At 42.8% G+C, this 17,289-nt stretch overlaps 1 protein-coding gene across 1 annotated transcript; it reads right to left on the reverse strand.

The window, feature by feature from the left end:
• Positions 1-2,818: 2,818 nt before the first annotated feature.
• Positions 2,819-17,060, reverse strand: LOC137095690 (IgGFc-binding protein-like). The gene is made up of 3 exons (XM_067462486.1): positions 16,776-17,060; positions 8,969-9,034; positions 2,819-4,174 (listed from the first exon to the last, which is right to left on the reverse strand). Exons 2-3 carry the CDS (start codon positions 9,009-9,011, stop codon positions 3,075-3,077), a joined length of 1,143 nt encoding a protein of 380 aa, XP_067318587.1. The 5' UTR covers positions 9,012-9,034; positions 16,776-17,060; the 3' UTR covers positions 2,819-3,074.
• Positions 17,061-17,289: the final 229 nt, after the last annotated feature.

Here is a 17,289-nt window from a genome sequence, read left to right on the forward strand (position 1 = left end):
TTTAATTTATTTAAAATGAGACTCTGAAGCCCCAAGCAGTTTGGAATGTATGCCCTATAATACGGAAATACTACTCAAAACAGCTGAGGACTTTGGCTTATCATTGGTGAATTTATAGTATGCTGCATCTTCTTTGAAATCCATCATTACTACCATCTAAATAACTTGGTACTGAGAATACCTGTTGAGTTTTAAAATTGATGTTTCTGGAGCTCTAGTTAAGTCAATTCTTTGTACAATTAGGTTTTTAGCACTGTTTGTGTCAGATACAGACTTTTTTTGGTTCAGAAAATGAGCTGACTTAGTACTAAAGATAAAGACTTAGTACTTAAGATAAACAAGGCAAGCTGCACTATGTTGTGACTGCTGTCGAGACTGTTCAGTACTAGAAGTATGAGGGTCATCCGGAAAGTAAGGTTATAAGGCACGTAGCTCTTGCGGGAAATTTTCTCAGGGGAAGTTGATATCACTGCATGTAGCAGGATGCCAGCAGAAGCGAACGAGCAGTGCCAGTCGTAAACAGCTCATCGACTGATATTGTGGTTAAGGTTAGAGATGAGCGTCCTCATTCTGTTTCCCTCCAAGTGCAAAGTACACGCTATAATATGCTACCTAAATGCTAAGGGCATGAAAGCCGCTGCAGTTCATCATAAGATCATTTCAGTTTATAATGTCAAGACAGCATGTGGCAAAATGGGTACAGAATTTCAATTGTGGAAGGACAGAAATTCATGATGAGGCCAGAAGTGGATGGCTGTCCATTGTGACTGATGACATGGCTGAAAAAGGAGGTAGGAGACTTCTATGACATAGGCATCCAAAAGCCCATCCCATAGATGACAAAATGTATTGAACTAAATTGTGATTGTGTGGAAAAATAATGTAATACCTATGCTATAATCCATGTAAATTTTATTAAAATATATTCATTCATTGTGTTTTTAAAAAATCTTGTAACTTTACTTTCCGAATATCCCTCATACAGCATGAACTTCACACTTGCAGAGAAACAGAATGAGGACATTCATCTCTAACCTTCACCATAATGCCAGTTGATGAGCTACTGATGACTGGCACTGCTTGTTTGCTTCTGTTGGCTTTCTGCTACATGGCAGTGCTACCAACTTCCCCCACGAAAATTTCCCGCAAGAGCTATGTAACTTGTAGCCTTACTTTCCAGATCACCCTCATATTTTTATAGGTAACAGAATTCAAATAATTCACACACTGTCACCCCATTTGCTGGGATGTAGCATCTTTCACAGTGTATTTCCAGGTAAAGGTAAAGGTCTTCCCCTGACATTAAGTCCTGTTGTGTCCAACTCTGGGGGTTGGTGCTCATCTCCATTTCTAAGCTGAAGAGCCGGCATTGTCCATAGACACTTCCAAGGTCATGTAGCCGGCATGACATACATGGAGCACCGTTACCTTCCCACCGGAGCGGTACCTATTGATCTACTCACATTTGCATGTTTTCAAACTGCTGGGTTGGCAGAAGCTGGGGCTAACAGTAAGAGCTCACCCTGTTCCCCGGGTTCGAACTGGCAACCTTTTGGTCAGCAAGTTCAGCAGCTCAGCAGTTTAATCCACTGTGCCACTGGGAACTCCAGATTGGCCTATAAATCAAAACACCTTTTACTCCCTGCATACTAGGCTTCTCACAGGAAATGACCTTGGAGCTGCCAGGCTCCCATAACAGGCCCATACATCTGCCTAAACAATAAACATTTCTAACTAATGAGGTCATGCAGTATCAACCTCTATTCAAGCAATTAACATTGTATATTATATATATACAAACATTAAAATCACTTATATCCACATTAAAATCAGTTGCTTTAAAACCAACTCAGGACACTATTTTGCCTCATTGCACTGCCCCAAAGGCTTGGTCCCACAGCCAGGTCTTCACCATCCTTCTGAAGGACAGGAGGGATGGGGCTGATCTAATATTGCCAGGAAGGAAGTTCCATAACCGGTGAACAATCACTGAAAAGGCCCTGTCTCTCATTCCTGCCAAACGCATCTGTGATGGTGGCGGGACCGAGAGCAGGGCCTCCCCAAAACATCTTAGTTTCCGCAATGGTTCGTAAAGGGAGATGTGTTCAGGCAGGTAAACTGGGCCGGGGCCGTTTAGGGTTTTATAGGCCAAAGCCAGCACTTTGAATTGTGCCCGGAAGAAAACAGGCAGCCAGTGGAACTGACGTAACATGGGAGTTGTGTGCATCCTGTATGCCGCCCCAGTTATTAACCTGGCTGCCTCTCATTGAACTATTTGAAACATCCAAACTGTCTTCAAAGGCAGCCCCACCTAGAGTGCATTGCAGTAGTCTATCCTGCATGGACCACCGTGGCCAAGTCTGATTTCCCAAAGTACGGGCACAGTTGGCGCACAAGTTTTAATTGTGCAAAAGCGCCCTAGTCACCGCTGCAACTTGAGGTTCCAGACTCAGCGCTGAGTCCAGGAGGACTCCCAAGCTGCGAACCTGCGCCTTCAAGGTGCCTATCAATCCCAGCAACTACAACTTCCAAAAACAAAATCAATCCCCCTCAACCCCACCAGTATTTAAATTTGGCCATATTGGGTATTTGTGCCAAATTTAATCAAGTGAATGAAAATACATCCTGCATATCAGATATTTACGTTACAGTTCATAACAGTAGCAAAATTCCAGTTATGAAGTAGCAACGAAAATAATTTTATGGTTGGGGGTCATCACAACATGATGAACTGTATTAAGGGGTCGCGGCATTAGGAATGTTGAGAACCACTGCCCTAATAGCTGTGGCTCCTTCCCATCCCCATTCAGTTCATGAGTATTACAGTTTATGAGACTTTTAAAACATAAAAGAAGAGGAGTGTTGTAAAAGGTGAGGAATGCATGAACAGGAAATCTTGATTTACCATTGGCGCAAACAGCAGGGGAGCCATAAGCTTTCTCATTTCCAATGCCAACACTCAGCAAACCAAAGGGAGCACTGGGATGTTCCATCATGTGAACTATATATCCTTGGCCCAAGTTGTGGGAAGTCCAGGAGTATTCAGTGCCAGTAACTGTATTCCGTTGGAGTCCTTATAATGGTCTCTTGTCCAAGGTGATCCCAGAAGTCTCTGAAGATTTGGCAATGATCAATGCATAGTTGTCAAACTGGTCATGCCCATAGATGTAGTAGGCTTGACAGTAGCTAGAAATGTCAGGGATTGCCATGAAGAAGGGGTCATATTTGAAGTTCTGGTGGGTACCACCATCATTGAAGAACATGACTTGGATGCCAGAACTAGCTGAGAGGGACATGGCAGTTGTACCTTGAATACCATACAGCACTGATCGGGCAGCAGGCAAATCCCGTCTGGTCTTGCTATGCCCAGTCTGAGCATCAACGCGGGTATTCTGGGAAGTAGAAACATACACAATATCATGCTCTGTATTAAAGGGCAAAGAAGGGACTATGAAGTTGGTGCCCCAGCTGGAAATGGGTAGAAGCTGTTCAGAAACATGATCGCACTGGACTTGCCTAGATACACAGGTGTGCCCGCTATAAACAGCGACAGGTTTTTGGGAAAATATTTTAGTTCCAGAGAGGTCCACTGAGCTTTGTAGCTGGACAGCTTGATAAGGCTGAAGCGTAAGGGTCAACTTGCTTCCTCGAGTGTAGGGTTTTCCTTGAAATGTAACCATTCCTTTCAGGTAAACATCAACAGATGTGGTTTCTTCCCAGGCTACAATGGCAACTTCTCTATAGCGATCTGTGCCCACACTTGGGGTGACGACATAGTACTCAGTACCTAAGCTTGACACTGGATAGACAATGGTGGTGTCAGCTGAGTGGGGTTTGTAGTTAAGAGAGAGGATTGAGATATCTCTATCAGCCCGGACAGTGAGTGTGTTGTCAAAAATACCGCTTCCAACCATCTCAGCCTCTGGTGGGATTTTCACAGACAAAGTGTGGCCAGCATTCACATTGACTCCAACCCTCAATGCAGGCCATTTCATGGAGATAGTAATGGTTGTGGCAGGAGCATATCCTGTGATAAGTAGTTTAAAATCTCCCTTGAGCATTCGTGGCAAGCCATTCTGCAAAAAAGTTGTGACGAATTCCCTTCCTAATGGGTTTGGGGAAGCGGAGATGGGGAACACATTGAACAGAAACCAGGCAGGACCATCGGAGATCCCTAAACAAAGAAATAATAAAATCACATGAGAGAGACAAAGAGAGAAGCAATCAAAGTTTTCATTGAATATTAAAATATTGTTTAATGTTTCTGTATTCTTTGAAAGTTGATAAACAATGAGCCGGGATTTAGCACAGTGGGTTAACCACCAGCTGCAGAAAATCTTGCCAATCAAAAAGGTTGACAGTTCAAGCCCAGGTCGGGGTGAGCTCCCGTCAGACCAGTCTCTGCCCACCTAGCAGATCGAAAACAGCAATGTGAGTAGATAAATAGGTACCACTTTAAGTGGGGAGGTAATAAAAGGCGTTCATAAGGACATGCCAACTGGGAAGTCGTTTACGAACAACATGGAAGATGGAACGACAGCATCCCCCACCCCACCCCCCTTTCCATGACTGGAGTCCAGCATGCTGGAGATGGAAAAAGATGGGAAAAGCCCATACTTTTGATTATGTATTTTCTGCCCTTGTCAGTTGTATAACACCACTGAATGTTTGCCATATATGTGTTCTATAATCCGCCCTGAGTCCCCTTGGAGAGATAGAGCGGAATATAAATAAAATATATTATTAAGTATATTATTTATTTACAGTATTTATATTCCACCCTTCTCACCCCATAGGGGACTCAGGGTGGATTACAATGTACATATACATGGTAAACATTCAATGCCATAGACACACAACATATATAGACAGACACACAGAGGCTATTTAACACTCCAGCTTCATGAGGGTATTCTGGCCACCAGGGGAGCTGTTGGTTCACCATCCATTTGTGACACGGATGGAGTACCTCCTCATTCTTTTGCATGCTTGCTGGAGATTTTATGCCATCATAAATTAATTAAATTAGCCTCCCCACATAAGCTAAATCTCCTACCATTGTAATCATATGACTGTACTTTCCTATTTTAATGTTTTTAGTTTAATATGTAATATGATGTTTTAATGACTGTTTGTGATATTATTGTTGGAAACCGGCCTGAGTCCCTCGATAGAGGTGAGAAGACCGGTATACAAAACTGCTAAATAAATAAATAAATACTTGATAGATGCAACTGTCTTTCGGGTGGCAAAGGTCGACAGCAAGCTACACAAAGGTCAGAAGCTCACTCCGACCCGGGCTGGCTTCAAACTCGTGACCTTTCATTCAGTAGTGATCTTAATGCAGCTGACTCCCAGCCAGCTGTACCACAGTCCTGGTACAGTATTATTCTTATTTATCTGACAAGCTTCTTAAAAGTTTGTCACAAAAATCAATAACTTTCATTTCTTCTCTGTGTGGGAGGTCAGTGGCCATTTCTCCTCAGATGACCCCATGGGACTTCGCACATTACAGTACGATCACACTTGCCAAAACAGATCCGCTTACAGATGAACCTTTGATTTTTATTTTACACCAACAAAAGTATTCCAAAAGAAAGATTAGGAATGGTTCAGGACCATAAAAACCTTTCTCTTTCTAAGAATCGATTCCCAAAGACTTGCTGGCATAAATAGACCTTAATCTGTAAATGCATAGACAGCAAGACAGTTCCATAAGGAGGGAGTTTTAAACTGGGAGCAGCCACAGCGTTGGGTTTCATCCCTGGACTGCACAATTCTCCAGTCCTCAATGAGTAGCTAGATTTAAATATAGGATTAGAGTGAGGGATCCCTTTCCACACATTCCTATGCATGCTTATCCCAGAAGGGGCTTTGTTTTCACTCTTCTTGCTTGCCACTATTTCCTCCCCCTTTGTAGCAATGGAATCTCTGTGTGGGATGAGGTTACTTCCTCTTTAAATGTATTTTTATTGTCCTGGGTTTTGGCCATGTGGTCATTCTCTATTGCTCTCTCTCTCTCTGCCTTTGTCTCCCTTCCAATGAGGACACATTTTGCCATTCTTCAGGCAAAATGTAGCTGCACTTTTTATCTTTTTTACCTTCTGTAGAAGATAAGCTTAATAAGCGAGTTAGCTCCAAGACCTTTTCTATCTAAAATGGGTTTCTTTTCTTGAATAAATATTTTGAACCTAAAGTTCTGTCTCTGCAATCCTGCTCCATCCTGTTGAATGGAAGTTTATCCTGGCTCACCACACATATGTTTCTCCTGGTTAGGAAGTCTGCTTCTAGCACTTTTTGGTGAAATCACCCCAAGTGAGGGTTATTTTTTGAGTCTAACAGCTCTGATTTCCATCACACAGAGACACTCCTCTCCTCTATTCCCAACAATTATGCCTCTGATTGTGGAGGGATAAAGAAAAATTCCTCCCTTGTGGATCTAGGAGCTAGGGTAAGCTCACATGAGAATAAATAGTATATTTCCAAGAGCCAAGACTTCAATCATAACATATTCTACAGCCTTCCTCACCCCACCTCAGGCTGCTGCACTTCCAGGGTCCCTGGCCTCCACTAGATGTAAATATTTAATAATAATAATAATAATAATAATAATAATAATAATGAAAACTGGGTTGCTGTAGGTTTTTTCGGGCTATATCGCAATGTTCTAGAGGCATTCTCTCCTGATGTTTCGTCTGCATGTATGGCAAGCATCCTCGGAGGTAGTGAGGATGCTCACTACCTCTGAGGATGCTTGCCATAGATGCAGGCGAAATGTCAGGAGAGAATGCCTCTAGAACATGGCCATATAGCCCAGAAAAAACCTACAACAACCCAGTGATTCCGGCCATGAAAGCCTTCGACAATAATAAAACTTTATTTATATACCGCTCTATCTCACCGGAGGGACTCAGAGCAGTTTCCAAGTAACATTATCAATACATACAGAGTAAACAACATAACCAAAAGATTAACAAAACAATATAAGCATAAAAATTGTCACCATAACACATATATATTAAAAAGTATTCCTGCCTGTTCAAGGCAATTTAAAAGGCCAGGCTGAGATGAGTGCAAGCTCAAAAATTCTAGGGGGGCCGGGAATTAAGTGCAGTGCTATAGCAGGCAACAACAATAATACGTACAGGTCTATGGCTGTATTATTCCATTGCCTATTAGAGGAAGTGAACTGGGCAACTGGTAGGAAGAATAAGGCCATATTCAACAATGTCTAGGGCTGAGCTAGAACTAGTCATTCTCAAAGGCTTGTTGAAACCACCAGGTCTTCAAGCTCTTACGAAAGGAGGGGAGGGATGGAGCCTGTGCAATTTCCCTGGGGAGGGCATTCCAGAGGCAGGGGGCCACCACTGGGAAGGCCCTCTATCTCGCCCCCACCAACCGTACTTGTGTCGGTGGTGGGAGCGAAAGGAGGGCCTCCCCAGGAGATCTTATAGTTATATTTATTAGGCCTGTTTGATCAAGAAAAAATTTGTTTCTAAAATCGATTTGTAATTGGGGTGTTTTTTTGTTTCGATATTTAAAATAATTACAAAACTTTCCCCCAAAAAAGTTTTGGTATTTACAAAATTTTGTAAATATTAACGAATTTTTAGAATATTTTTTGTATTTTTTAAGAATAATATTAAAATAATATTAAAAAATATTTTAAAATGGAAATGCCCTCTTTGGCAGGAGCCTCCTCCCTGCCCCTCTGCTGCTCCGTGGCTAAAAATTCCCTTCCTTCCCGGGGCTGGGCTCCCAAGCCTGCTGCCGCTGAGGGCGAGGAGGAGGCTACTGGCGAAGGGGGCCTCAGCGGCGGCAGCTTCCCCCTCGCCCCTTTGCTCCTCCGTCCTCCTTCTTCCCCAAGCTGGGCGCCAGGCTTGGGAGCCCAGCCCGGGGAGGAAGGAAACTTTTAGCCACGGAGCAGCAGAGGGGCGAGGAAGAAGCTGCCGCCGCTGAGGCCCTCTTCGCCAGCAGCCTCCTCCTCGCCCTTCTGCTGCTCCGTGGCTAAAAATTCCCTTCCTTCCCGGGGCTGGGCTCCCAAGCCTGGCGCCCAGCCTGGGGAAGAAGGAGCACGGAGCAGCAAAGGGGCGAGGGGGAAGCTGCTGCCGCTGAGGGGAAAGCTCCTGCCAAAGAGGGCCTCAGCCTAAGGGCGAGCGCGCGCGGGCCGGCCAATTGGGAGCCGCGCTTGCGCCCAACAGGCAGGCGCGGGGCTTGGCTCACTGGGTGCACGCTCGCGCCGCCCCTTCGCCCCTGCCCGCCCCATTTACGAAACGAGCGAAAGCTCGTTAAAACTGTGGGGGTTGCCGTTTCGATATTTAAAAACCCTTCCGGGTTTGAAAATATGTTTTGTTATCGTTTCATATATGCAAAAATTAACGAATGTTTAACGAATTAACGAATTAACGAACGAAACCGCACAGGCCTAATATTTATTATTAATATTTTCACATTTTTATTTATTTATTTATTTATTTAGAGTATTTATATTCCGCCCTTCTCACCCTGAAGGGGACTCAAGGCGGATCACAATGTACATATACACGGCAAACATTCAATGCCGTCTTTGACATACAAGACATACATACAGACAGAGGCCATTTAGGCCATTAAAAACCCGTGAAACAATGAGTCCGCTAAAAGCGAACCGCGAAGTAGCAAGGGAACACTGTAGTGACAATTGAAATCATATTATTCCATTCAAATATTGAGAAAGACAGCACAAAATAAAAACCCATTGTATATGAAGAAGCCTGATTTCTGCCTTAAATTCTCGAACAGATCTGGCAAAAATCTGATAAATACACAGCCAAGATATATTTTTTTTGTCAATTTGGTGAAAAGAAATGAGCCCTGATTATATTCCCAAAGACTCAAACCACTAAGCTTGGCCTCTTATTCTGATTTCATCTCCTCTATATTTGAGAAGAGACTGTGAACATCAGTGGTGCTATATGGTACTACTCACCACACAGAATATAGAACTTGGTCCAAAGGTTGTTCATTTCCATGACTGACAGTGTATTAGCAGGAGCTGCAAAATAAGTTTTGAGATTAGATTGGAACAATAGGTCCTTCCAACAGGACAGACAGCCACGTCATGTTTGGCAACTGAAAACAGTTGGACATTTCCACAGCATAAGTCATCAACTCAAGCTGTGTGTTTGTGAGCAAGGGAGCCAAGTTTCTGCTGGGTTGGTGTGATTCAGAAGCTGTCGTTATTTCCGTTTTCACAATTGTTCTTTTATGAAGCCAACTTGACTGAATTATTTCTTCAAAAATCAATTGAAAAAGTTAACTGAAATAAATGTGTGTTTGGTTTTATATGTTTCATTATTTTCACTTTTAACTGATTTGTATTACAATGTCATTCACCATTTTTGAGAACTATTGATGAAAAAGCATGATGGATCAGGTGATTGAAACTATGGGCACATCTTGACAGCTCCTATAGTGTGTTCCCTCCCGCATTTTCCTCTGGGGTGTCCAGACCCCAGAGGAAAATGGATGCTTTCGGATGCTTTCAGCCAGGCCTGTAGCCAGGATTTTGTTTCGGGGGCGGGGGGGGGGGGGGGGGAGCTGAGTCTGAGTGAAAGAGGGTCTATCCTAGCAAACCTTTTGTATCGTTACCTCAATACCCCCATGCATATGGGATATATTGAGCATGGTGATCAGATCATGATATGAATAAACATAATAGTTTAAATAATGTACCAGTAAGGCCTTCTCGCGGACCACCATCAGAATTTGGGGGGGGGGGGGGGCTGAAGTCCCCCAAGCCACCCCCTGCCCCCCTGGCTACATGCCTGCTTTCAGCACAAAGCACGAAAACAGGCTTTGTGTCAAGCTATTTTGTCTGCTGGAAAGACCCAGGTCTTTCAGAAGATCTGTCATGAAAGTATCATTGCAGATTTGATAATAGTGGATTTAATATGTGTGTGGGTATGAATGGAATCGAATGAAAGCTGAATAAAAGCTAATAATTTTGGAGATACCAGTAAAATATTAAGGCCTGCAATGACTAACTACCTTCTTGCTGGACTGTAATTAAAAGTCGCTATGAGAACTGGAAAAGTAAACTGTGATAAGAGCTGGACTGTTCTGTCTCCTATGATTCTGATTTCCCTTACTTTAAAGTTGCTTGAGGTTGCTTCCTCTTGCATTTTCTCCCAGGGCTGCTGTAGCTTTGCAAGAGCCCTAAAGGTTAATAGTATCAGAGTCTGTAGGCCTCCTTTGCAGCTATTGGTTCAGAAAGGTATTTTTGGGGGGGGGGGGGGGGTCAAAGGACCGCCTTTTCTCCCAGGGAAGAGACCTCCATTTTAGAATCTCCCCTGCCTTTTCAGTTTGAGGAAAGACTTCTGATGTACAGATGGCTAGGCAGTTAGCTCTGGGAAAACCATTGCAAAAACTATATATTATAGATAAGTATTAAGCTATATTGAGTTAATATAGATAGTATATTGTGTATTGAGCTGTATTGAGATATTATAGACAGATAAGCTTAATTGAGAAGATTGAGTTATATAGTTATAGAGAGTCTGAACTGCTTTGTCTCCAGAACTAACCTTAAGTTATAGATAGGGGAAAAACCTGCTTTTTTCTAAACCACAACAGCTTAAGGTTAGGGTGTTAAGATTCCAGGATCTTATCTGCCACCTGAAGAAAGGGTTACCTCTGTAACTAAAGTAAAGAAAGAATATTCTTGTAGTTTCATCTATTGACTGTTTGTTTGTAACTTTGATGAACTGTGTCAAGTCTTCAAGGACTTTGAATAAGTAAATATCCTTTTTTTAAATGTTTAAACCAGTAATAGTCTCAGTTGTTGAGTATCTCAAGCTTCTCAAAATAGACACCTGCAGTTCGCTCAGGCATAGAGAGAAGCACGTCGCAGTTTTATTTTTTATATCATCTGGGCGGACAGCACATGGATGTTTACAACATTCCTTATGTTAAGAAGGAAGTCCACATAAGGCTAACACCAATCAAGTCAAACCCAGAACACAATGGTTCGTTACCTGAAGATCAACATCTATGCCAGGAAGTGAAGACTCAAGATAATTTCAAACAGGACAATTATTTACTATATCAAAAGAAATATTCCTGTAAAAGACTCAATTTAATAATTCTCAAATTGTGGCAGAATGCAGGAGTGTGTTTCACCCACCTCTCTGCTCCATGGGAAGGACAGAGATGGTGTATTTGGAGAGTGTCAGATCTGCTAAGGAAAAGCCGGATTCTGATCACTTTGGGCCATCTTTCTCAAGGGAAGAGGAAGAAGTGCACTTTTAGAGTCTTGGATTTTGTGCAGGGAGTCAGGTTCTGCTGTATGGAAAACAGAGATAAGTCCTTGGCATTGTTCTTAGGGAAAGAAGTTTTGGCGTTATGGAAGTTTTGTTTGCTTGTAGTCCAATGTAACAGTAAGCTGCTTGTGAATCCAGTGTAGTTGCATAAAATCTGTATGTCTGGATGTCCAATGTCGTTCTTTGTGTAAAAATGTAAAAGTTCTGATATACCCTCTCACACTGGAAACTGCAGTAAAAACAACCTATGCTTTAAAGTTATTGAAAAGGTATTCTTGACAAATAGACAATGAGGATGGGGTATTCTTTTCCAGTGTGTGAAAGTTATTTATAACAGACCCGTGTCTTTTTAGGCACGGGGGCTGTGTAGATGGTACTGGGAATCGAGCTGCATGACTTCTGATGCTGATCGGCAAAACTGTCTCAGCCCCCACCCCCTCCCAAAACCCCTTTAAAATCCTTTAAAATTGAAAATAACTCCCCTGGCCATCATTTCTCCTTCTCCGGAGCTCTCCTGGGTTGTACCAATGATGCGCTGGTGGAAGGGGGGGGATTGCTTCTGGGCAATTCTCTTGGTGCGTCATTGGTATGACCCATGAGATCTCCAGAGAAGGGGAAATAGTGGCCAATTATTTTCCTTTTTAAAAGGCTTTTTAAAGGGGTTTTCTTTTGAGTCTGCTAGAAAGCCCAGCAGGGCATCTGGACAAAGCCCCCCCCCCTCCAGAAAAGCACATGGAGTAGAACCCAGGAACAATTGCATTTTTAAAATGTGATTGCTCCCGTGTTAAAGGGCTGTGCAGAACCACCCTATGACACAATCATTCTGAAGGGATAGGGCTTTTCCTGACCATTTTGTTAGGACATAAGCATAGTCAGGACAAGTTATTTTTTTCCAACTACAATTCCAAGACTCCCTCGGTCAACATCACTCCTAGCCATTTTGATTGCAGGATTCCAGAAAATGTAGTCCAAATGAGTGACTTTGCCAGGCATTGGACATTAAAATGTAGAGATCTTAACCCAGACCTCAAGGACCAGGATGCAATGGAGGTTTATTGCCCATCTTTCCCCAGCAGTGCATAAGTGATTCAACTAACCACCTCTTTATTCAATATAATTAGAATTGTTTTCTAGGCTGTCATAATAGGTTACAGTCTGGGGAAAATGTTGTGCCATTCATAAGCCTAGTTAAATCTGCCAGAAGGCTGACACATTTGATTTGATTTCAACATGGATAATGTAACTCTGCGACTGGCCCTGTGCTAGGAGAAAGAGGGCTTCGTGCCAGATTGGCTGTTACGCTAACCCATTCCAGACTATGTGTTTGATCTAAAATGGGCTTGCCAAAAGCTATCTGAAAAATATGTGTACATTTTTGCAGTATAGCGCTATAACACAGTCTCTTATGGAATTAGGGGCCCTTCCACACAGTCATATAACCCAGAATATCAAGGCAGAACATCCCACAATATTCGCTTTGAACTGGGTTATCTGAGTCCACACTACCATATATCTCAGTTCAAAGCAGATAATGCGGGATTTTATTCAGCTGTGTGGAAGGGGCCTAAGAATGCTATTTTTCAGAAGAATGTAATGACTGGCTGAAGTCATTTATGACTGAGAAGTGGTAGGAGGATCTGTCACAGAGTGGTAGGAGTGATCTGCCAATTACTCCACAGTTATGGATGACTTCCGCATATTATTTTTTGTTTGATATGAAATGTCTAGAAGCCTCATGGAACAGAAGACTACCCCTTGAGGAGACTGGAGGATAGATGGATATGATTCCAAGGAGAGGTAGAGACAAAAGAGAAGACTGGGCATCTGAAAGATTATAGCAAGGCAGAGAGGAGGGCAACCACACAGAGATAACTGTCATTAGTTCCTTAAAATCAGCAACGGTTGAGATGGAAGGAATACTGGATCTCATCAATACTTTTGCTCTGCTTAAGATTCTGTTTGACGGCTGAAGGCTTGCAACTATCAAATGGGATCTTGATTTTATTTAAGACTTTCAGGAAGCTCTCCAAGGAGCCGAATCTCTTTTTGTATCAGGTTCAACACATAGTTTGGAATAATTTTTTTTGTCGTGTCAGGAGTGGCTCCTGGTGTGAGAGAATTGGCCGTCTGCAAGGACGTTGCCCAGGGGACGCCTGGATGATTTGATGTTTTTATTATCCTTGTGGGAGGCTTCTCTCATGTCCCCGCATGAGGAACTGGAGCTGATAGAGGGAGCTCATCCGCCTCTCCCCGGATTCGAACCTGCAACCTGTCGTCTTTAGTCCTGCCGGCACAGGGGTTTAACCCACTGCGCCACCGGGGGCTCTGTTTGGAATAAAGCCCAGGCCAGATTCATGGCATGATTGCCCTGAAAGATTTTGGCGAGTAAATCCCAGACCTCCAATCTATGGATTGTTTATCATGATTATTGTTTACTGCAATCTGCCTACAATGAGCAAAATTTATTTTGTTGTTGTTGTTATTGTTATGATTATTTATACCTTGCTTATCTCCCCAAAAGGGGACTCAAAGCAGCTTGACATAAAAGCATTGGTATCCAATTTTAAATATACAAATTTACAAACATTAAAACAGAATTAAAAGCAAACAGTATTTTAAGCATTCAGTTAAAACCCATCAAACATATTCAAGGTTAAAAACCACAGCACCCCCGAACCGATCGCAAACACCTTCATCTTTAAAGCCTGCCTAAATGAATAGGTTTTAGCCTGCCATTGGAAGGACATAAGGGAGGGGGGCATTCTGGCTTCCCTAGGCAGGGAGTTCCAGAGTCAAGGGGCAGTCACCAAGAAGGTAGGCCCGCTCTCTTGTTCCCACCAACTGAGCTTGAGATGGAGGTGGGACCAAGAGAAGGGCCTCTCCTGAAGATCTCAGGGTCCAGGCAGGTTTATAGAAGGGGATGCAGTAAGCCAAATAGCCTGGATCTGAACCATCTAGGGCTTTAAAAGTCATAACCAGCACTTTGAATTGTGCCTGGAAACGAAGTGGCAGCCAGTGAAGCTGCTGCAAGAGGGGGGTTGTCTGTTTCCATGTCTCAGTCTACCTGGTTGCATCTCTTTGGACCAGCTGAAGTTTCCAAGCACTCTTCAAAGGCAACCCATGTAGAGCGCACTGAAGTAATCAATACAGGATGTAACTAAGGTGTGTACAACCATGACTTGATCTGGCTTCTCAATGAATGGGTGCAATTGACGCACAAGTTAATTGTGCAAAGACCTTCGTGGCAACCTCCAACATCTGGGCATCGAGGTTCAATGCTAAGTCCAGGAGGACCCCCAAACTGCAAACATGTGTAACTCCTTCCAGCACTGGCTGAATCCCTATTCCCTGATCTACCTTCTGACTGACAAGGAGTACTTCTGTCTTGTCTGGATTAAGCTTCAAATTGTTTGCCTTAATCCAGTCCATTACTGATGACAGGCACTGCTTTAGTGTTAGGACAGCTTTTTTGGCATTTGGTGGAAAGGGGGAGTAGAATTGGTGCATAGGTGAGGTCAGATGTTTACTGTTTAATCATAATTCCAATAGGAAAAAATATTGGGGTGTTGTGTGATTTCCCAGCTGTATGGCAATGTTCTAGCAGCATTTTCTCCTGACTTTTCACCTGCATTTGTGGCTGACGTCTTCAGAGATTTATACAGAAAAACCACACAACACCCCAGTGATTCCGGCTGTGAAAGCCTTCCACAATACAGGAAAAACTATTCTTCATCACTTGTGACGGCGCATCTGGCCCCACTTGTATGTAAATGTATAGTTGAATTGTTTGGTTATCTATAGCTTTCTATCAATGTTGTTTTGCACTGGTTGAATTGCTCCCCCAGCCCAACTGTTTGGCTCAACCCATTCCCAGGGAAGAGGGCAGTGCTTTTCTTTTTCATTCTACCATCAGACAACTCATCACATGGATGTGAGAAAGGCTTGGCTCTAAAGTCTTCAGTCAAGTCATCTCTTATAATCAATTCTTAAGTTTGTACTCTTAAGATTCATGTTTCATGCCCAGTTCACCCTGGACGATGTTGAGGAATCTTAAGTGCCTTCAAACCAGTCCTTTGGCATCAAGAGGAAGACTTTGTGCCTTCAATATGGGCTATTGGACTGGGGTTGTGAATGTTCCAACTTTCACAGCCATTGAGAAAGAGGGAACTTGGAAAGCTTCTAAGCTGGAAAACTCCTTGGACCCAAGACAACCAAAGACTGTAATGTATATTTTCTTTACCCCTTTTGAATATCAAGTTTATGCCTAAGGAAGAGAACTCATTGTGAACAATAAAGCCTATTTCAAGTTATCTATAGTGTCTTGATCCTTGAGAGTTCCAGTTCTTTAAAGGAGGGCAAGAAGCAATCCCCTGGGGAAAAGATGTCACGTCCATGTTTCTTTCACTAAGATCTATAGCCCCCAGGCGCGACGGCACATCACTACATCTCCATACAGTGATGGCAAGGAAGAGGGAGTAACCTGTCAAAGGAAGGAAAATTGGCACTTGTTGACTTTCCTCTCCACAATGTACCTGCTGAACCCATTGAGGAGAAACAAATAAATGCCTAAAAACAGCCAACCTCTGCTTACAGGCAGGCCATGGAAGTTTTCTTTGTATTGTCGAAGGCTTTCATGGCCGGAATCACTGGGTTGTTGTAGGTTTTTCCGGGCTATATGGCCATGTTCTGAAGGCAATTTTTCTCCTGACGTTTCACCTGCATCTATGGCAAGTATCCTCAGAGGTAGTGAGGTCTGTTGGAAGTAGGAAAAATGGGTTTATATATCTGTGGAATGACCAGGGTGAGACAAAAGACTTTTGTCTGCTGGGGCTAGCTGTGAATGTTTCAGCTGATCACCTTGATTAGCATTCAATGGCTTGGAAGGGCCTGGGGGGAATCTTTTGTTGAGAGTGATTTTATGTGCCTGTTTGTTTCCCCTCTGTTGTTTTGCTGTTATAATTTTTGAGTTTTTTAATACTGGTAGCCAGATTTTGTTCATTTCATGGTTTCTTCCTTTCTGTTGAAACCAACCTGGACACAGCATATTATTTGAGAACACAGAAGTGCTGAAACAACTCTCACAACCACCATGTCAGACTACACAGAGAAGCCATTGAAATCCACAAGCATATGGACAATTTCAAAAGAAAGGAATATATAAACCCATTTTTCCTACTTCCAACAGACCTCACTACCTCTGAGGATGCTTGCCATAGATGCAGGCGAAACGTCAGGAGAAAAATTGCCTCCAGAACATGGCCATATAGCCCGGAAAAACCTACAACAACCCGAAGTTTTCTTTCTTTTCTTAATGAAATGCCACAAAGATTTCTCATTACTTTAACTGATGTATCCACAATTTCCTGCTCCATTTGCTGGAAATGGTGTTTCTTGCCCCTTCAGCCATAAAAAAAAAACAATTCTTGCTGAAACACCAGAATGTAAATCAATCAGGGACATCACAAAATCTCTTACCTTTGGTCTGCCTGAGTTCCTAATGGATTGGAATCAGGGTGAGAGGAAGATGCGATTGTACTACCTCTTCCCCTGAATTTCTTCACTTTTATGGTTCCCCTTTATATAGGGATCATGTATCAGTTCCAGGAATCCTCCCAAGGGGACTAGAAGGGATTTTGATGTTTTTGTTTCTCTTTTCACTAGAATAAAGTTAAATTAAAATAGGGTGTGGAGATAAAAACCAACTGGGGATTTGAGACTCTTGGACTAAGTTTCTCTAATGAGGTTGTGGACATGCCTTTAGTTGTGAAATATTTGGCCATTGAAAGACTGGTGGTGATTAATAGAAACGAATGGCTGGACAGTCACAAAACTTCTCCAAAACCAGGCATCACCTGCTCATAGCTGACACCCACCATGTCTGGCTTTTGCAGCTGAGATGAATTATTTATTGGGTGTAAGAGCAGTTAGCAAATCTGGTGCAATGATCCACACCCCTTCTTCTTTCATCTAATGGCTACTAGAAACAGCA

Source organism: Anolis sagrei, chromosome Y (genome assembly GCF_037176765.1).
Source record: "Anolis sagrei isolate rAnoSag1 chromosome Y, rAnoSag1.mat, whole genome shotgun sequence".
NCBI classification, from domain to species: domain Eukaryota; kingdom Metazoa; phylum Chordata; class Lepidosauria; order Squamata; family Dactyloidae; genus Anolis; species Anolis sagrei.

Excerpts from the sequence above, each read along its gene's own strand:
- LOC137095690 (XM_067462486.1), bottom strand. The coding sequence starts at position 9,011 with ATGGAAATGAACAACCTTTGGACCAAGTTCTATATTCTGTGTG. Across the intron at positions 4,175-8,968 it reads CAAGTTCTATATTCTGTGTG|GGATCTCCGATGGTCCTGCC; the intron begins GTGAGTAGTACC and ends TTCTTTGTTTAG.